Consider the following 21,117-nt stretch of genomic DNA (forward strand, 5'->3'; position numbering starts at 1 on the left):
GTACCTCAACGAGTCTTTGTATACTGTTCGCATAATAATAATAAAAAAATTTTAAAAAAGTTTTTCTGGACGCCATCTTGCAGCCCGTTGCAGGGAGAGGATCCCACCAGCAGGTGGCACAATTGCTCCATTTCAGCCATTTTAGCCAGATGTGTTGAACAGGTGAAGGACCGAACCCTAACAGAGCCGGAATACGGCAACACGCACAGAACAAAAAGGTGAAAGAACCAGTCCAATCACAAAAACAGGGACAGTTTGTTTCCTTTATTAAGAACAGTCCAACAGAAAAATATTTAGATTTATTCGATTAATTTACTTCATATAGGACCAGAGAAAAGCTGATTTTGAGTATTTTTATCAAGACACAAACACGAAAACTCCCTCATTTAATAATAGATCACAGTAAAGGTTTAAAAACAAAAACAATTCCAGCAAAACAAACAAAATCAGAAACTAAAAACGTCATCACTTACATCATGTAAAATTTGTGCAAAACATTTCAGAAGCAAAACCTTTAAACGTTTTTCTGACTGAATCCTGCTGAGTTTGGAGCCAAGAAGCAGAAAATAGCATTTAAATTGAACTTTATTGCACTTTATTATCATGCAAACGGTAAAGATTTAATAAAATCACATTTTTCTGTCTTTAATTTTAATCTCAGTTCTGATGATGAGTTTCTTGTTTTTAAATATATTTAAAACTTTATTATGAATACTTTCATCACTATGGTGAAGGTTACCATAAACTTTTCAAATAAAAAAAATATTTTAATGAATTATTTAAAATCAAATTGGGGTTTTAAAGGTTTGATGAAAAGTTTGGATTCATTTTATTTTATGAAAATCGAAATAAGTCCCGTACATTTTAAACACATTATTTGTGATTTTATAACGTTAATGACTCCCAACGTAAAGAATTTTCCATAAATAAAGGATTGCTTCTGTTGACAGCAGTTTTGTTGGTCAGGACAGGAGCAGAGCGAGGCTGAGCGTGGAGACGCCCAGCAGCGACACGGACAGCGGGCGAGCGGCGGCGCCCTGGAAGCTGATGAATCCGGGCTGCTCGCCGCTCACCTGGCTGTTGATCCAGGTCTGGTAGTTGGAAATTCGGGCATAAACTCCCGGAAAGCCGGGCTGGGCGCAGCTGAACCCGAAGCTCACCACACCGGCCTGGACCCACACCGTCCCGTTTTTGGTGACTAGAGGTCCGCCGGAGTCTCCCTGCGTCACAGGATCGGCGTCAGGTCAGAAAGCTTGCCGCGTGACCTTTAACCCCTTAGAGCAGGGGTGTCAAACTCCAGTCCTCGAGGGCAACCGTCCTGCAGTTTTTAGATGTACCTCAGGTACAAAATGCTGGAATGAAATGGCTTAATGACCTCCTCCTGCTTCTCCAGAGCCTTAATGACCTAATTATTGTATTCAGGTGCAGCAGAGGCTCATCTAAAGGTCGCAAGACGCCGGCCCTGCAGGACTGGATGTTGACACCCTGCCTTAGAGGGAGGAACATGTGACTCACCTGGCAGGAGTCCTTCCCTCCGTTGGTCAGACCAGCACACAGCATGTTGTTTGTTAAGCTGCTGTAGGAGGCGCTGCACTTGCTGTTGGACACAATGGGAACGTCCACTTCCTGCAGCGTCTGAGAAACGCCTGTAGGGGGAGACAACGGACCAATCAATGATAACATTTTTACTGATTCTATCAGTAAATCCCTAACTGAGCAGGAATTTCTGACTGCTATCCGAGGAAACATTGCAGAACAGCCTGAGGCACAGACAGGCCGCCTGGAAACACCTGCACAGGTAAACAAGATCCCACCTGAGATGTGACGCTAAAGCGGAACAGAAAATGGGTTTTCCACTCTACTGTGAAAAAGTTCTAGAGTTTCAGTGGCCACCGAAACAGGCACTTCCTGTTTCGGTGGCCATAACGGGCCACTTCCTGTTTTGGTGGCCCTAACTTCCTGTTTGTGTTCTTTCAGTTCGTGACTTTCAGCTGTTATACATTTTCAGTTTTTGCTTTAGATTTTTTAAAGAGGAAAAGCTGTTGCTGACAGAAGTAACTGATGTGGGAGACGTCTGACCCGACGTCTGACAGGTCACCCTGACCTCTGACCTTGTGCAGGTGAATTTAAATGCTGCACTTTTTGTCTCCACCGGCTCCTGACCCGGTTAGCCATTCGTTGTTTCTCTGCTCAGATCTTAATGCCCTAAAGCGGGGCATCACTTCTCTCACAGTGAGGTCAAAGTTCAGCAGAGGCCTGCTGATGACCATCTGACCCAGGTGTGTTGAACCAGGGAGAGAGCTGAACCGTGCAGGACCCCTAGAGGGCGCCACCGCTCCAAAGCCCTGCTGTTCCTACACATCATCGTCGCCTTCAGCGAAGCGACAGGAAGTGAACCTTACTGCCGCCTTCTTTGAGGGTCCCCCAGCCGGTGACCCAGCAGTCCAGTCCGGACGGGAAGACGCTGCCGTCGGCGGCCAGGCAGATGGGCCGGACGTAGTCGGTAAAGTTGACGGCGGAGGACAGCTGCACCAGAGCCACGTCATTGTCGTTGGTGTTTGTGTTGTAGTCAGGATGGACGATGATCCGCGCCGCGTTGCGGGACACCAGGTTAGCGGAGGACACCAGACTGAGAAGGCCGAGGGAAACGGTCACGCCCGACGTGCTGGTGCTGAAAGAAACAGGTGACACTTTGTTTATGGGCGAACTCCGAACCCAATATTTCCTCCAAGAACTTCTTATTTATGACTTAAATATCAAAAACGTTCCCAACAAGAAAGCTAGTTCTGGATTCGGAGGCTGCTGCTCGACGACCTCTGAGTCTAAAGGCCGCCTGGTTCTTTGTCTGTAAATCTGTGTTTATTTATGTCCAACAGTTTTCAGTAAAAAAAAAAACAAAAAAACTTTGTTCACTTTCTGTTCAGCGGCTGTGCCAGGCAAGTCCACCTCGCTGCAGCTAACAGGAAGGGCGACGGACCGCTGTCAGTCTCAGACCTTAAAATGAGACCATTGCACTCCGGAAGTGAAGGGGGCGCTATTTCTTATATTATCCATGGTCTCCCGTTTTTATTTTTATTTGAAATCTGTGATATATTTTCACCTTTAGGAAGGATTTTCACTCTCAGCTTGTATTTGAACTTCCTGTCTTATATTTACTTAATAGTAAAACATAAATACTTTTTGCTATTGTGATTTAGTAATGTAATTATATTAATTGTGTTACCTCCCCACGCCACTAGAGGCAGTATCAGGCCCAAAAAGATGCAACTAAGGAGCAGCTTTAGAAGAACACAGGAAGCTACAGAATCTGTTAAAACTGTGAGCTGCACTGAAGTAAATAAAAGAGAGAAGATCAAATACAAGCAGAAAGAGAAAATCCTTCCTGAAGGTGAAAATACATCACAGATTTAAAAAATAAAAATAAAAACAGGAAGATAATATTGGAAATAGCGCCCCCTTCACTTCCGGAGTGCCACTGTCCCTTTTCCATATAAGGTCCGAGACTGACAGCGATCCGTCGCCCTTCCTGTTAGCTGCAGCTAACAGGAATATTTATTTATAAATATTTATAAATAAATAAATATTTTATTTCTTTATTTTTTTCATTACCATCATGTACAACAAACATGGTCTCGGCATGAGATGTACAAAAACCTGAACAACTTGAAGAAGCCGATCCAGGCTGCTTCCATATCCACCGAGAACAAAAGAAACAAAGAATAAAAGGAAACAAACAAACAAACAGGCCATCAGGATTTCCATCAGTTTCAAATTATTTATCATATTATTCAGTTCTGCATCTTGTTGTTTGTCATGAGTTTTAGAGATGAGAAGAGGGTTCCTTGTGAAAAGTGGGGAAAGATGTTTTTTTTAAAAACATTTGTGAATGAAAAACTTGCCAGGATAATTATTAGCCTTTCAATTTTTTTCTTTTCTGAATCCCAATGATAATGTCTTCCTTAGAAAATTCAGATAAGTTTGGAATTTTAGGAATCATAACAGAAAACTTTACACACATTGATAGAAAAGATCAGTGTTGTATAAAGTCCTGAAATCTCAGAGTCCAGTAAAAGTACAGGAACTTCTCCAAAATATGACTTTGGTAAAAGTAAAGTCACTGATTGAAATGTTACTTGAGTTAAAGTCTTAAAGTATCTAAAACGTCTTGTACTTAAGTCTGGAAATTACTGTAACAATGGATGAACTCAAGTAATGTAATGAAAAGTAAAAAGTAAAACAAGGCAAATGCAGTTTGAATGACATTTTTTATATTTTGGTAAACTTGTTAAATACACTTAAAATACACAACCAAGTGCAGGCAAAATGAAACCTGCTAATAGATAAACCTGCAGCATCATTAGTTAAGAACATTAGGTGCTTTACCTACAAGGTTAACTTAACCTGCTTTAGATTAACTTAACCTGCTTTAAGTTAACTTAACCTCCTTTAGATTAACTTAACCTGCTTTAGATTAACTTAACCTGCTTTAAGTTAACTTAACCTGCTTTAGATTAACTTAACCTGCTTTAAGTTAACTTAACCTCCTTTAGATTAACTTAACCTGCTTTAGATTAACTTAACCTGCTTTAAGTTAACTTAACCTGCTTTAGATTAACTTAACCTGCTTTAAGTTAACTTAACCTGCTTTAAGTTAACTTAACCTGCTTTAGATTAACTTATCCTGCTTTAAGTTAACTTAACCTGCTTTAGATTAACTTAACCTGCTTTAAGTTAACTTAACCCGCTTTAGATTAACTTAACCTGCTTTAAGTTAACTTAACCTGCTTTAGATTAACTTAACCTGCTTTAAGTTAACTTAACCTGCTTTACAACTGAACCAGCTTCTTAGTATACCCTCCAGGACAGAAAATACAAAGTTTCTATAAGCCTCAAGTTTTCCCTTTCAGTAAGGTCAGTGCTGAAAATGAGAAAAATAAATAGTCAGTACAGAAAATGTGGCCAACATGAAGAGAAAAAGCCGTTAGGATTCCTCTACTTCACACACTATAGGTGCAACAACTGGTCATTATGCAAAAGAAAAAGAATTGGGAGGGAAATGCAGCTTATTGGCATCTGAAGAGGGAGAGCTTTTAGTTAACTTGGTGTTTAATGGGAGAAGCAAAACTTTTGCATCCTATTGGTGGAGATGAACAATCCCAGGCTAACAGGCTTTGTTGCAGTTGATCAGTAGGTTGATCAAAACATTTGCGTTTCTCCCGTTTTTTTGTAACCAGTAACTAAACCACACATTGAAAATGTATCGGAGTAAAAGTATGAAATTAAGTTCGGAAATGTAGTGAAGTAAAAGTGAAAGTTATCAAACATTTTCATACTCGAGGAAAGTATGAAGTACTCCAAAATATACTTAAGTAAAGTAGTGAAGTATTCTTACTTTGTAGTAACGAAGTAAAAATACTTTGCTGGAAATGATCAATGTGTGCTGAACAGGAAGTGATGTCACATGAACAGAACTCACCTGGAAAAGCAGTGCGCAGCAGAAAGAACCCACTGGCTGTTGATGAGGGACCCTCCACACAAGCCCTCCTGGATGAGCAGCCGGGCCTGCCACGGCCACGCCCCGGCCGCCGCCGCCTGGCCGCCCACGATCCGCCCGCCGCTCTTCGTGTTGAGCGGCGCGGTGCCGCAAACTGCAGAGACATGTTGGAGCCATCAGGCCTCTGGAAACGCCCAGCATCACCAACTGAGTAGTTAGCAGAAGCTGATGCTAAAGAAGCAGCTAATCAGCCAAAGGGTCATTTCACTGCCAAGGTCAAGGTCAAATTGAAGGGCTTGACCTCCAAGAAGTGATTGTTTGAGTTTTACTAACTCAGATGAGAAACTGTTTTCTCTGGAACAAACCGGCTAGTTAACTGGGTTAGTTAAACTTAATATTTAGCTTGATATCTGAACATTTAGTTTGAAGCTAAACATTTTTGCTATTAATATTTAGTTGTAAGCTCAAACCAGATAGCCAAATGTAGCTAACTAATTTTACATTTATATCTAAATAAATATTTAGTTTAAAACTGACATTTATAAATGAATAAATAACAGTTGAAACTCCATTATGTTTTATTTTTAAAGATACATAACAGATCATTGCTGTGGGTTTGTCAAAGTTAGCAGCGTAGCGTTAGCAGCGTGTCATCAGCCGCCCTCATTTGTTCAAGATGATTTTTCTATTTGTTGGATTTTTGCTCAAAATGAGGAGAGGAAGCTGAACTTCAAAATAAGAGCATTGATATAAATATCTACCTGAGAAATTCTTCACAGTCGTTAAGCAAAACTTCACATGTTGATCTTTACTCAGCCGAAGGTTTACAAAGCACCAAGGAAATGAGCGTTTTAGAAGTTTTCTGGACATTTTTTATGAAAATGTCAAAGTTAGCAAAAATGCTGACATGGTAAGCTGAGAATTTAAGCTGCAATTATTAGCAGCAGCAGTAGCAGTGGTGTCTCCATACCTAGAATAATAAATAAAATGTCAGTAACTGATTTTAAACCGGAGATCCACAGTTCACAGCTGCTGAACTAATGATCCACAGAAAAACCTCTGCAGCTCATCCTCCTCATCTTCCTCAACCTCATCATCTTCCTCATCTTCCTCATCCTCTTCAAACTCCATCCTCCTAATCTTCCTCATCTTCCTCACCCCTCATCTTCCTCATCCTCTTCAACCTCCTCATCCTCCTAATCTTCCTCACCCCTCATCTTCTCATCCTCCTCAACCTCCTCATCTTCCTCAACCTCCTCATCCTCCTCATCTTCCTCATCCCCTCAACTTCCTCATCTTCCTCAACCTCCTCATCCACCTAATCTTCCTCATCCTCATCATCTTCCTCAACCTCATCATCTCAACCTCATCTTCCTCAACCTCCTCATCTTCCTCATCATCTTCCTCAACCTCATCATCTTCCTCAACCTCATCATCTTCCTCATCCTCATCATCTTCCTCAACCTCCTCATCTTCCTCAACCTCCTCCTCCTCCTAATCTTCCTCATCCTCTTCCACCTCCTCATCTTCCTTAACCTCATCATCTTCCTCAACCTCCTCATCTTCCTCAACCTCCTCATCTTCCTCAACCTCCTCATCCTCCTAATCTTCCTCATCCTCCTCATCTTCCTCATCCTCTTCCACCTCCTCATCTTCCTTAACCCATCATCTTCCTCAACCTCATCATATTCCTGATCCTCCTAATCTTCCTCAACCTCCTCATCCTCCTAATCTACCTCATCCTCCTCACCTTCCTCATCCTCTTCCACCTCCTCATCTTCCTTAACCTCATCATCCTCCTAAACCTCCTCATCTTCCTCACCCTCATCATCTTCCTCAACCTCACCATCTTCCTCAACCTCATCATATTCCTGATCCTCCTAATCTTCCTCAACCTCCTCATTCCTCACCCCCTCATCTTCCTCATCCTCTTCAACCTCCTCATCCTCCTAATCTTCCTCATCTTCCTTACCCCCTCATCTTCCTCAACCTCCTCATCCACCTAATCTTCCTCATCCTCATCATCTTCCTCAACCTCATCATCCTCATCTTCCTCATCCCCTCAACTTCCTCATCTTCCTCAACCTCCTCATCCACCTAATCTTCCTCATCCTCTTCTCAACCTCATCTTCCTCAACCTCCTCATCCTCCTAATCTACCTCATCCTCCTCACCTTCCTCATCCTCTTCCACTCCTCATTTCCTTAACTCATCATCCTCCTAAACCTCTCATCTTCCTCACCCTCATCATCTTCCTCAACCTCACCATCTTCCTCAACCTCATCATATTCCTGATCCTCCTAATCTTCCTCAACCTCCTCATCTTCCTCACCCCATCATCTTCCTCATCCTCTTCAACCTCCTCATCCTCCTAATCTTCCTCATCTTCCTTACCCCCTCATCTTCCTCATCCTCTTCAACCTCCTCATCCTCCTAATCTTCCTCACCCCCTCATCTTCCTCAACCTCATCATCTTCTCATCCTCCTCATCTTCCTCATCCCCTCAACTTCCTCATCTTCCTCACCTCCTCATCCACCTAATCTTCCTCATCCTCATCATCTTCCTCAACCTCATCTTCCTCAACCTCCTCATCCTCCTAATCTACCTCATCCTCCTCACCTTCCTCATCCTCTTCCACCTCCTCATCTTCCTTAACCTCATCATCCTCCTAAACCTCCTCATCTTCCTCACCCTCATCATCTTCCTCAACCTCACCATCTTCCTCAACCTCATCATATTCCTGATCCTCCTAATCTTCCTCAACCTCCTCATCTTCCTCAACCTCTTCATCCTCCTAATCTTCCTCATCTTCCTCACCCCCTCATCTTCCTCATCCTCTTCCACCTCCTCATCTTCCTCAACCTCATCATCTTCCTCAACCTCCTAATCTTCCTCACCCCCTCATCTTCCTCAATCTCTTACACCTCCTCATCTTCCTTAACCTCATCATCTTCCTCATCCTCCTCATCTTCCTCACCCCCTCAACTTCCTCATCTTCCTCAACCTCCTCATCCACCTAATCTTCCTCATCCTCATCATCTTCCTAAACCTCCTCATCTTCCTCAACCTCATCATCTTCCTCAACCTCCTCATCTTCCTCAACCTCCTCATCCTCCTAATCTTCCTCACCCCCTCATCTTCCTCATCCTCTTCCACCTCCTCATCTTCCTTAACCTCCTCATCTTCCTCAACCTCATCATCTTCCTCATCCTTCTCATCTTCCTCAACCTCCTCATCCTCATAATCTTCCTCATCTTCCTACTCCTCTTCAACCTCCTCATCTTCCTCAACCTCCCAATCTTCCTCACCCCCCTCATCTTCCTCAACCTCCTCATCTTCCTCAACCTCCTCATCTTCCTCCTCCTCCTCCTCTTCCTCATCCTCCTCATCTTCCTCATCCCCTCAACTTCCTCATCTTCCTCAACCTCCTCATCCACCTAATCTTCCTCATCCTCATCATCTTCCTAAACCTCCTCATCTTCCTCAACCTCATCATCCTCCTAAACCTCCTCATCTTCCTCACCTCATCATCTTCCTCAACCTCACCATCTTCCTCAACCTCATCATATTCCTGATCCTCCTAATCTTCCTCAACCTCCTCATCTTCCTCAACCTCATCATCCTCCTAATCTTCCTCATCTTCCTCACCTCCTCATCTTCCTCATCCTCTTCCACATCCTCATCTTCCTTAACCTCATCATCTTCCTCAACCGCATCATCTTCCTCAACCTCCTAATCTTCCTCACCCCCTCATCTTCCTCAATCTCTTACACCTCCTCATCTTCCTTAACCTCATCATCTTCCTCATCCTCCTCATCTTCCTCACCCCCTCAACTTCCTCATCTTCCTCAACCTCCTCATCCACCTAATCTTCCTCATCCTCATCATCTTCCTAAACCTCCTCATCTTCCTCAACCTCCTCATCTTCCTCATCATCTTCCTCAACCTCATCATCTTCCTCAACCTCATCATCTTCCTAATCCTCATCATCTTCCTCAACCTCCTCATCTTCCTCAACCTCCTCCTCCTCATCTTCCTCATCCTCTTCCACCTCCTCATCTTCCTTAACCTCATCATCTTCCAAAACCTCCTCATCTTCCTCAACCTCCTCATCCTCCTAATCTTCCTCATCCTCTTCCACCTCCTCATCTTCCTTAACCCCATCATCTTCCTCAACCTCATCATATTCCTGATCCTCCTAATCTTCCTCAACCTCCTCATCCTCCTAATCTTCCTCACCCCCTCATCTTCCTCATCCTCTTCCTCCTCCTCATCTTCCTTAACCCCATCATCTTCCTCAACCTCATCATATTCCTGATCCTCCTAATCTTCCTCAACCTCCTCATCCTCCTAATCTTCCTCACCCCCTCATCTTCCTCATCCTCTTCCACCTCCTCATCTTCCTTAACCTCCTCATCTTCCTCAACCTCATCATCTTCCTCATCCTTCTCATCTTCCTCAACCTCCTCATCCTCATAATCTTCCTCATCTTCCTACTCCTCTTCAACCTCCTCATCTTCCTCAACCTCCCAATCTTCCTCACCCCCTCATCTTCCTCAAGCTCCTCATCTTCCTCCTCATCCTCCTCATCTTCCTCATCCCCTCAACTTCCTCATCTTCCTCAACCTCCTCCTCCTCATCTTCCTCATCCTCTTCCACCTCCTCATCTTCCTTAACCTCATCATCTTCCAAAACCTCCTCATCTTCCTCAACCTCCTCATCTTCCTCATCCTCTTCCACCTCCTCATCTTCCTTAACCCCATCATCTTCCTCAACCTCATCATATTCCTGATCCTCCTAATCTTCCTCAACCTCCTCATCCTCCTAATCTTCCTCACCCCCTCATCTTCCTCATCCTCTTCCTCCTCCTCATCTTCCTTAACCCCATCATCTTCCTCAACCTCATCATATTCCTGATCCTCCTAATCTTCCTCAACCTCCTCATCCTCCTAATCTTCCTCACCCCCTCATCTTCCTCATCCTCTTCCACCTCCTCATCTTCCTTAACCTCCTCATCTTCCTCAACCTCATCATCTTCCTCATCCTTCTCATCTTCCTCAACCTCCTCATCCTCATAATCTTCCTCATCTTCCTACTCCTCTTCAACCTCCTCATCTTCCTCAACCTCCCAATCTTCCTCACCCCCTCATCTTCCTCAACCTCCTCATCTTCCTCATCTTCCTCAAGCTCCTCATCTTCCTCCTCATCCTCCTCATCTTCCTCATCCCCTCAACTTCCTCATCTTCCTCAACCTCCTCATCCACCTAATCTTCCTCATCCTCATCTTCCTAAACCTCCTCATCTTCCTCAACCTCATCTTCCTCAACCTCCTCATCTTCCTCAACCTCCTCATCTTCCTCCTCAACCTCCTCATCTTCCTCAACCTCCTCATCCTCCTAAACCTCCTCATCTTCCTCACCCTAATCATCTTCCTCAACCTCATCATATTCCTAATCCTCATCATCTTCCTCAACCTCATCACCTTCCTCATCCTCATCATCTTCCTCAACCTCCTCCTCCTCCTAATCTTCCTCATCCTCTTCCACCTCCTCATCTTCCTTAACCTCATCATCTTCCAAAACCTCCTCATCTTCCTCAACCTCCTCATCCTCCTAATCTTCCTCATCCTCTTCCACCTCCTCATCTTCCTTAACCCCATCATCTTCCTCAACCTCATCATATTCCTGATCCTCCTAATCTTCCTCAACCTCCTCATCCTCCTAATCTTCCTCACCCCCTCATCTTCCTCATCCTCTTCCACCTCATCTTCCTTAACCCCATCATCTTCCTCAACCTCATCATATTCCTGATCCTCCTAATCTTCCTCAACCTCCTCATCCTCCTAATCTTCCTCATCTTCCTAATCCTCTTCAACCTCCTCATCTTCCTCAACCTCCTCATCTTCCTCATCCTCTTCTTCCTCATCCTCTTCAACCTCATCATATCCATCAACCTCATAATCTTCCTCAACCTCATCATCTCCCTCAACTTCCTCATCTTCCTCATCTCCCTCAACCTCATCATATCCCTCATCTTCCTCAACCTCCTCATCCTCCTAATCTTCCTCATCCTCCTCATCTCCCTCAACCTCCTCATCTCCCTCAACTTCCTCATCCTCCTCAAACTCCTCATCCTCTCCTGTCCTCACATTTTCAGCCATTCCTCCAGTCCTCGTTAAAGTTTTTATCTCGTTAATCTGCTTCATTCCTCTTTCTCGCCTCTTTTCTGATTTATTTCTGCATCCAGTCTCTGTTGCAGCTGATCTCGTGCCACTCATCGGCCTGACCAGGTGTTCTAACTGTCTCTGCTGCCCATCCATCCATCCCATCCATCCATCCATCCATCCATCCATCCATCCATCATCCATCCATCCATCCATCCATCCATCCATCCATCCATCCATCCATCCATCCATCCATCCATCCATCCATCCATCCATCCATCCATCCATCCATCCATCCATCCAGGTGGTGATGCACATCGATGCTGCGTCACAATCTGCTGACTCAGCTGATTTCTTGTGATACCTGTGGTAGTTTCATTTCATCGCAGATTACGATAAGTTTTATTTCATTTACTTTATATCTGGCTTTCATTAAGCTGCTGTTTTACTTTGTGGTTTTACTTTACATGACAGCAGCTGATAAATATATTTATAAATATATTTATGGCTTTAGTTTGCCGTCTGCAAAGTCGTTACTGTAAACAAGGTATTTTTAATCAGGATAAAAATGTTGTTTTGTAGCTATTTTGTCCCTATACTTTAAAATAATTTAGTTTACTCTTTTTCATTAAAGTATGTGGGACACCTGCAGCTGCTCAGCTGTTACAATCACAGCAAAACGCAAAGAACTTTGCAGTTTTTCCCAAACTAACCGTCTCATGAGGTACCATCACTTGAAGGTCCAATAGATTTTTTTCTGGTCCAATGTTTTTCATTCGGAACCAGGCAGGACTTGAACTGCGATCTGGATTCTTGTTTCAGAGGATTTTCACTTCTTCAGAATAATTACAGCTCTGGCATTTCTTTAATAAATTCAGATTTCAGATGACAGAGATGAGAACTCACCATCAAGCTGTGCGTTGCTCCCTGTGGGAGAAAAAGCAGAAAGTTAGTGGCAGCTGTGATCGGACCGGTTCCGAGCGGACCGGTTCCGAGCGGACCGGTTCCGAGCGGACCGGTTCTTCCTCCAGGCGAGGCCGAAGGAATTTTCAAGAACAAAGCAGGAATTCCTGTTGTTCTGCAGGTAAACAGCAGCAGGTGACCGTTTGCATCGGTGACATCATCACCAGCTGCGTCTCAACATCCAGCATCATTTCCATTCATGTTTTTATTGTCTGACTGGAAATGAAAGCGTTTGTAAATTTCATTGGTTTGATTGTATTTTATTTAATTCAGTGAATAAAACGTGAATCGAAAAGGAGGAACTGGAAACATTCAGGCTGTTTTACTGGGTCCCAGTTGAAACCACTGGTGTTTATTGCCTCCAGTTTTCTGTTTTATCAGATCTTTGCCGATTTCTTTGTTTTATTTCTGTTCATGTTTTGAGTTTCAGGAGGTTTTTCTTCTCCTTCTCAACGAGTTTTTTTCTCAATTTCAACTTTTCATCCAACTGGTTTTCATAAAACTCCTGCCTGCGGTTTGGTCTCTGCGCCGCCGTTCAGTTTGAACATTTAAACTTTGATATTCTGAACACACTGGGTTCATCCAGAACCAGACGATTTGAACCTTCATCAGCTTTAACACATGTTATTATTAGAAATGTGAACCAAATAAACAGAAATGTGGATTGAAATCCTTGTGAGCAATAATGAATTAATAAGTTTGGAGCTTTGATTTGGTTCTGACTCGTTTAAAGTGCCGGAGCTTCAGGTTTGGACTCTGCTGAGTCAAGCTGAAGGTCCACATCGACTTGTGGTCGGGATCACAGGGTTCGACTGGTTGGACTGGTTTCAGCTTGAGGACAGACTGTCATTGTTTCTGTTTTCTGAGAAGTTTATTATTGACTCAATCTCATTGTTTGCTGCTTCAGGTATTTATGCATCTGAACCATCATGGAACAAGATTTCCCAGAATCCTCTCTGTCAGCAGACAAAGTGTGAGAGTAATTCATGTTCAGGTCCAACATCGCATGGACAACCGGCTGCTTCTGCACATTATCTGACATAAAATAAAATAAAAAGTCAATTTAATAATAATGTGTGAGGATCCTGGTAAAATGATGGTTTAAAAACTGGACTCAGAAGAACTGGGACCAGTTTGGGTTTTTGTGTTTGGGAAACATTTTGTTTTATTTCTGCACTGCTTGCTTGTTGCTCTGCTTTCTGTTTACTGAGCCAACAAGGTCAAAGTTCACAGGAAAAAAAAGCACGGAGCCTTTCATGTTCAAGTTTTCCAGCCTTTCACACCCCAGGATTAAAATGTGTTGTTATTAGAACATCATCGACACTGAGCTGAATGGAGGGCAGGGCCGCTGACGCACCGACCAAAAGGTCAACAGTCTGACTGCAGGTCATCGCCTGCTGCATCCAACCCGACCGGACCACGGAGTCAGGGCCTCGGGTCCGCGGGTCTGAGGGAAGAACCGGGTCAGTGTGGGTCCAATGAAGCAGCTTTAAGAAGCAAACAGGAAATGTGTTCGATTTCCAGAGACGTTTCGCTCCGATGTAGCAGAGACGGCCGACCGGAGGCGGCTTAATCTAAAGGCGAGTCCGGAACCGTTCGGATCATCGCTGGCCTGCGGTCCGACTCCTCCTGAACACGTCTGTTCCAGGAACCATGGACAAACCAGTTGGTGTTCAAAGCTCCTGATCTGGAATCAGCAGTCTGAGAAAGACACGAACTATACCAAGAATCATCCCCACCCGTAACCTTTAACCTTTGCTCCTTAAAACAGGCCGCCAACAACCGTCCAGCTCTTCAGCAACAAACCCAGCGAGGAGAGTTAAGACACTGGACCATCTGGTTCCCTGGATGGTGCCAGACCCTCAGCCTTGGTGGACCCCTGTGGACCCCGTGAGCCTCGGTGGACCCCGGTGGACCCCGTGAGCCTCGGTGGACCCCGGTGGACCCCGTGAGCCTCGGTGGACCCCGGTGGACCCCGTGAGCCTCGGTGGACCCCGGTGGGCCCCTGTGGACCCCGGTGGGCCCCGTGAGCCTCGGTGGACCCCGGTGGGCCCCGTGAGCCTCGGTGGACCCCGGTGGGCCCCTGTGGACCCCGGTGGGCCCCGTGAGCCTCGGTGGACCCCGGTGGGCCCCGTGAGCCTCGGTGGACCCCGGTGGACCCCGTGAGCCTCGGTGGACCCCGGTGGGCCCAGTCGAACCCTAACCCATCCTTCATTCTGAGATTAACTTGTGAACGCTGAAGGATTCCTGCCTGGAATAATCCTGAGTTCAGGTTTGAAAATGAAACTCTTGGTTTTCGCTTAATGTGTTTTAAATTCCATTAAAGTCGTTAACTTTTAAACTCTGCCATCGTCAGACAAATTCTTCCTAAATCTCTGATTTGAGGAGTTTAAAATGAGATGGCTAGCAAATGTAGCATACAATTTTGTAATTTGAACAGTTTATTGTGATAATAATGATACTTTTAGGTTTGCTGGTCATATGTCTTGCAGCGTACCGATAAAAAGTGAACCTGTACTGTAGGAACATTATTGTGTTTTTACAAATACAGCAAAAAAGACATTCTGAAAAAGGTGACAGGAAAAGTTTCCCATCTGTATGTAAAAATATAAACACAATAATAATTTGCTTTCACAAAAAGGTAAAATAAAGGTGGAACCAAAACCTTAGTGACTTCATTAAATGTTGAACAAGAGCGTCTATATTAGAGTCAAACCTCAAAGCAAACATTTGATTACATGTCAAAATGTCCCTGGACTAACGTTTATTAAAGATTAATACCTTCTGGGAGACAGAAGTAAAAAATATACCAACATAAGTTTTAGTGTTATACTGTGATAAAAAAATATATAACATAGAACAATTATAATAAGCTTTATTCAAACTGCTTAATGCTGAGTTTTTAGATTATCGTTCATCAAACTTATTATTTTTTGAAGAGCTGCAGTTTAAATGTTCTGATAAATCCAGAATGACGTCAGAAACGCAGAAGGAACACGACCGATTTAAAGCTGAGCAGGTTTCCTGGTTTCTGCTCTGAACCGTCACCAGGTGAGACTCACCTGCAGCCCAGAGGGTCAGCAGCAGCAGGACGCTGGAGGACGACGACCCGACCTTCATCATGAAGAAACTCTGGAGCTTCTGCTCTAAAGATGAGGAAATGCTGCTCTGAACCTGACCGACTGCTGATGGAGCAATGTGTCTCACACACATATTGACGGACACACACACAGAGACACACCCTCATATTCACACACACACAGAGACACACACACACACAGAGACACACACACACACAGAGACACACACAGAGACACACACACACAGAGACACACACACACAGAGACACACACACACAGAGACACACACACACACAGAGACACACACAGAGACACACACACACAGAGACACACAGAGACACACCCTCATATTCACACACACACACAGAGACACACACACACAGAGACACACACACACACAGAGACACACAGAGACACACACAGAGACACACACACAGAGACACACAGAGACACACACACACAGAGACACACACACACAGAGACACACACACACAGAGACACACACACACAGAGACACACACACACAGAGACACACACACACACAGAGACACACACCACACACACACACACAGAGACACACACACACACAGAGACACACACACACACAGAGACACACACACACAGAGACACACACACACAGAGAGACACACACACACAGAGACACACAGAGACACACACACACAGAGAGACACACACACACAGAGACACACAGAGACACACACACACAGAGAGACACACACACACAGAGACACACACACACAGAGACACACACACACACACAGAGACACACCCTCATATTCACACACACACACACACACAGAGACACACACACACACAGAGACACACACACACACAGAGACACACACACACACACAGAGACACACCCTCATATTCACACACACACACACACACAGAGACACACACACACACAGAGACACACACACACAGACACAACACACAGAGACACACACACACACAGAGACACACACACAGAGACACACACACACACAGAGACACACACACACAGAGACACACACACACACAGAGACACACACACACACAGAGACACACACACAGAGACACACACACACACACAGAGACACACACACACAGAGACACACACACACAGAGACACACACACACAGAGACACACACACACACAGAGACACACACAGAGACACACCCTCATATTCACACACACACACACACACAGAGACACACACACACACAGAGACACACACAGAGACACACACACAGAGACACACACACACACACACAGAGACACACACACACACACACAGAGACACACACAGACACACACACACACACAGAGACACACACGACACACACACACACACAGAGACACACACAGACACACACACACACACAGAGACACACACACACAGAGACACACCCTCATATTCACACACACACACACACACAGAGACACACACACACACAGAGACACACACAGAGACACACACACAGAGACACACACACACACACACAGAGAGACACACACACACACACACAGAGACACACACAGACACACACACACACACAGAGACACACACAGACACACACACACACACAGAGACACACACAACCTCACTACAAACACCTCCCACCATGGTAAGTATTATTTCTTTAATGTATTATTTGTTTTATTCATTTTTATTTATCTGTTTGTTTTTATTTCATCCATTTATGTATTTTAATTTTATTTATTAGGGATAGTTCTGAAGCCACTGATGATGTCACACATGAGAATTGAGCTGTGGGTCAAAGGTCAGATACCTGACCTTCCGGGTTTCAGAGGTCAGGCTGCCAACCAACAGAGGCTGAACGTCAGCTTCTGGGCCGCATCGCGGAAAGGTGAGTCCAGGTGAGTCCAGGTGAGTCCAGGTGAGTCCAGGTGAGTCCAGGTGAGTCCAGGTGCAGCTGTGTTCACAAACAATCCATAGTCTAAAAGTAGCTCCCAGTGACATCATCGGATGCCATGAATAAATCAGCCAATGTGGAGCTCGACTGCGGAAGGTGAAGGACAGGAAGGAGAGACAGCAGCTCTGCTCCGCCTGCCTTTACGTCGCCTGGCGACGGGGTCGACCTCGTTGATCAGACACTCATCATTCTGATCAATCATCACTGATCAGACTGCAGTTTATGGCTGAACCCCCCTGCATTCCCTTTGCTGCCATCTAGTGGACAGAAGTAGAACAGAAACACCTGTTTCTAGTTTCACTGATTCTGCTCATTTCTCAGAAATGTTTCCAGATATTTTTATTTCAGTTTAAATATTTTCTTTCTCTCCATTAAAAGCTGGAGAACATGACAAGTCTGCATGCAGGAAATACTTCATTTTCCATATCCTCCCCCAGCAACCTGATCTAATATTTCGAGTTGGACTTTCAATCATCAGACTAGTTTGTCCTGGAAACAGATCCGGTCCAAGTTGAAGTGAACCTGGAGAGTCCCAGTCCTGCAGCGGCTCCTTCAGTCTAAAACCTGAAATATCCGACAGACTGAACAAACCTCCGGCCTTCAGGAGGATTTCTGCGCTTTATTGAACCAACATGTTGATATTTTTGCTGCAATATTGTCTCCGTCATTCCCGCTCTGGGAGCTTCTGGAAACGCAGTGAAACCATCGGGCTTTTCTGTCTCTTTCTGACATTTTCTCGGAGCGACCAGAAGCCGGGAGAAACTTCTAGCGCGTGACGTCATGGCGCACCGTGCCTCGCCGCGCCCTGTGATTGGCCGAAGGCTGGAGAAGCAGCGAGAAGTGAGCGAGGGGTTGAAATAGCGGTGAGGGCGAAGCTGAGACAGTTAGAGACTCAGAGACCTTCAGAGGACATCAGGAGATCCAGCAGAGGAGAAAGAAGCATCACAGCGCAGGAACCTCTGGACCACAGTAAGTTCTCACTTTTCTTCTTCTCTGCGACTCCAGGCTGAATTCATGCTCTTATCAACTGGGACACAGAAACACACCTTGTAGAGTTTAGTCAAAGACTGAAACATGCCCAACAGATTTGCGGAGCAAATGACGCTTGAACGTGTCCGAGGCGTCGCTGAACGCAGCTTTACAGAAAGCAGTCAGATTGGAGCAAAACCTGCCACAAGGTCCAGTAAAAACCTAAAGCATCTGAAGTGTTTCTGAGAGGGACTAATCCTCCTCTCCTCCTCCTCTCGTGTGTCTCTGCTGGTTCAGGTCTGAAAGGAAACCCAGCCAAGATGTGTGCAGCTAAAAGCGTGGCCGTCGGCATCGACCTGGGCACCACCTACTCCTGTGTGGGGGTTTTCCAGCACGGAAAGGTGGAAATCATCGCCAACGACCAGGGCAACAGGACCACCCCCAGCTACGTGGCCTTCACCGACACCGAGAGGCTGATCGGGGACGCGGCCAAGAACCAGGTGGCCCTGAACCCCAGCAACACGGTGTTTGACGCCAAGAGGCTGATCGGCAGAAGGTTTGAAGAGCCGGTGGTGCAGGCCGACATGAAGCACTGGCCCTTCAAGGTGCTTTCAGAAGGAGGCAGGCCCAAAATTCAGGTGGAGTACAAAGGGGAGAACAAAGCCTTCTTCCCCGAGGAGATCTCCTCCATGGTGCTGGTGAAAATGAAGGAGATCGCCGAGGCCTACCTGGGCCACAAGGTGTCCAACGCCGTGGTCACGGTCCCCGCCTACTTCAACGACTCTCAGCGACAGGCCACCAAAGACGCAGGCGTCATCGCGGGACTCAACGTCTTGAGGATCATCAACGAGCCCACGGCGGCCGCCATCGCGTACGGTCTGGACAAAGGCAAGACTGGAGAGAGAAACGTCCTGATCTTTGACCTGGGCGGAGGCACCTTCGACGTGTCCGTCCTGACCATCGAGGACGGCATCTTCGAGGTGAAGGCCACGGCCGGAGACACTCACCTGGGAGGAGAGGACTTTGACAACCGCATGGTCAACCACTTTGTGGAGGAGTTCAAGAGGAAACACAAGAAGGACATCAGCCAGAACAAGAGAGCCTTGAGGAGGCTGCGCACAGCTTGCGAAAGGGCCAAGAGGACCCTGTCCTCCAGCTCCCAGGCCAGCATCGAGATCGACTCTCTGTTCGAGGGCGTGGACCTGTACACCTCCATCACCAGGGCTCGCTTTGAGGAGCTGTGCTCCGACCTGTTCAGGGGAACCTTGGAGCCCGTGGAGAAGGCTCTGAGGGACGCCAAGATGGACAAGGGCCAGATCCACGACGTGGTCCTGGTGGGAGGCTCCACCCGAATCCCCAAGATCCAGAAGCTGCTGCAGGACTTCTTCAACGGCCGGGAGCTGAACAAGAGCATCAACCCGGACGAGGCGGTGGCTTACGGCGCCGCCGTCCAGGCCGCCATCCTGACGGGAGACACGTCGGGGAACGTCCAGGACCTGCTGCTGCTGGACGTGGCTCCTCTGTCCCTGGGATCGAGACGGCCGGAGGAGTGATGACGGCCCTGATCAAACGCAACACCACCGTCCCCACCAAGCAGACCCAGGTGTTCAGCACCTACTCCGACAACCAGCCCGGGGTCCTGATCCAGGTCTACGAAGGGGAGAGAGCCACCAAGGACAACAACCTGCTGGGCAGGTTTGAGCTGACAGGAATCCCGCCCGCGCCACGAGGGGTCCCGCAGATCGAGGTCACCTTCGACGTGGACGCCAACGGCATCCTGAAACGTGTCGGCGACGGACAAGAGCACCGGCAAAGAGAACAAGATCACCATCACCAACGACAAGGGCCGACTGAGCAAAGAGGAGATCGAGAGGATGGTGCAGGACGCCGAGAAGTACAAAGCCGAGGACGAGTTGCAGAGGGACAAGATCGCTGCCAAGAACTCCCTGGAGTCCTACGCTTTCACCATGAAGAGCAACGTGGAGGACGAGAGCTTGAAGGGCAAGATCAGCCAGGAGGACAAGAAGAAGGTGCTGGACAAGTGCGAGGAGACCATCAGCTGGCTGGAGAACAACCAGCTGGCTGAGAAGGACGAGTACCAACACCAGCAGAAGGAGCTGGAGGGTGTGCAACCCCATCATCAGCAAGTTGTACCAGGGAGGGAGGCCCACTGGCAGCTGCAGAGAGCAGGCAGGAGCCCACAGCCAGGGGCCCACTGTGGAGGAGGTGGACTGAAGGACCACTGGAGGTTTCATATTGTAAAAGTCAAAATTTTGTACCTTGTTCTGTTCATGAGATTTGCATATATGTTTGCTCATTATTTTCTTTTGCTTTATATTAATAAACGTGATTACATTTCACCTGTCTGGTTTCTTTCCTTTCAGAAGTTAAAGTTTTGTAAATGTTGGTTTCGATTGGTCTTCAGGTTTCAGGGGTTCAGAGAGTGAAGCAGCTGGATGGGGAAGAGCTGTTGGCTCCCTGGAGGAGCTGACCCCTCTAAGGTCAGG

At 46.1% G+C, this 21,117-nt stretch overlaps 2 protein-coding genes across 2 annotated transcripts; one reads left to right on the top strand and one right to left on the bottom strand.

Moving 5' to 3' along the window:
• Positions 1-249: 249 nt before the first annotated feature.
• Positions 250-15,850, bottom strand: LOC129374016 (serine protease 33-like). Its single transcript, XM_055052198.1, has 6 exons — positions 15,683-15,850; positions 12,564-12,584; positions 5,477-5,648; positions 2,403-2,671; positions 1,516-1,646; positions 250-1,220 (listed from the first exon to the last, which is right to left on the bottom strand). The coding sequence occupies exons 1-6, from the start codon at positions 15,831-15,833 to the stop codon at positions 963-965; spliced, it is 1,002 nt and encodes a 333-aa protein (XP_054908173.1). The 5' UTR covers positions 15,834-15,850; the 3' UTR covers positions 250-962.
• A 2,379-nt stretch (positions 15,851-18,229) lies between these two features.
• Positions 18,230-20,970, top strand: LOC129373825 (heat shock 70 kDa protein 1-like). The gene is given in 5 exon segments (XM_055051911.1): positions 18,230-18,610; positions 18,908-20,134; positions 20,137-20,390; positions 20,392-20,732; positions 20,734-20,970. Coding segments are annotated over 4 exon segments (1,911 nt in total). The 5' UTR covers positions 18,230-18,610; positions 18,908-18,930; the 3' UTR covers positions 20,846-20,970.
• The last annotated feature ends 147 nt before the right edge of the window (positions 20,971-21,117 follow it).

This window comes from Poeciliopsis prolifica, unplaced genomic scaffold (genome assembly GCF_027474105.1).
Source record: "Poeciliopsis prolifica strain line A6 unplaced genomic scaffold, Auburn_PproV2 SCAFFOLD034, whole genome shotgun sequence".
Taxonomy (NCBI): Eukaryota; Metazoa; Chordata; class Actinopteri; order Cyprinodontiformes; family Poeciliidae; genus Poeciliopsis; species Poeciliopsis prolifica.

Bases quoted from the DNA above. Each gene is read 5' to 3' on its own strand.
- LOC129374016 (XM_055052198.1), bottom strand. From the start codon at position 15,833: ATGTGTGTGAGACACATTGCTCCATCAGCAGTCGGTCAGGTTCAGAGC. The intron at 12,585-15,682 runs GTGAGTCTCACC...TTTCTCCCACAG, and splicing joins GCTGACCCTCTGGGCTGCAG to GGAGCAACGCACAGCTTGAT. The intron at 2,672-5,476 runs GTGAGTTCTGTT...TGTTTCTTTCAG, and splicing joins GCTGCGCACTGCTTTTCCAG to CACCAGCACGTCGGGCGTGA.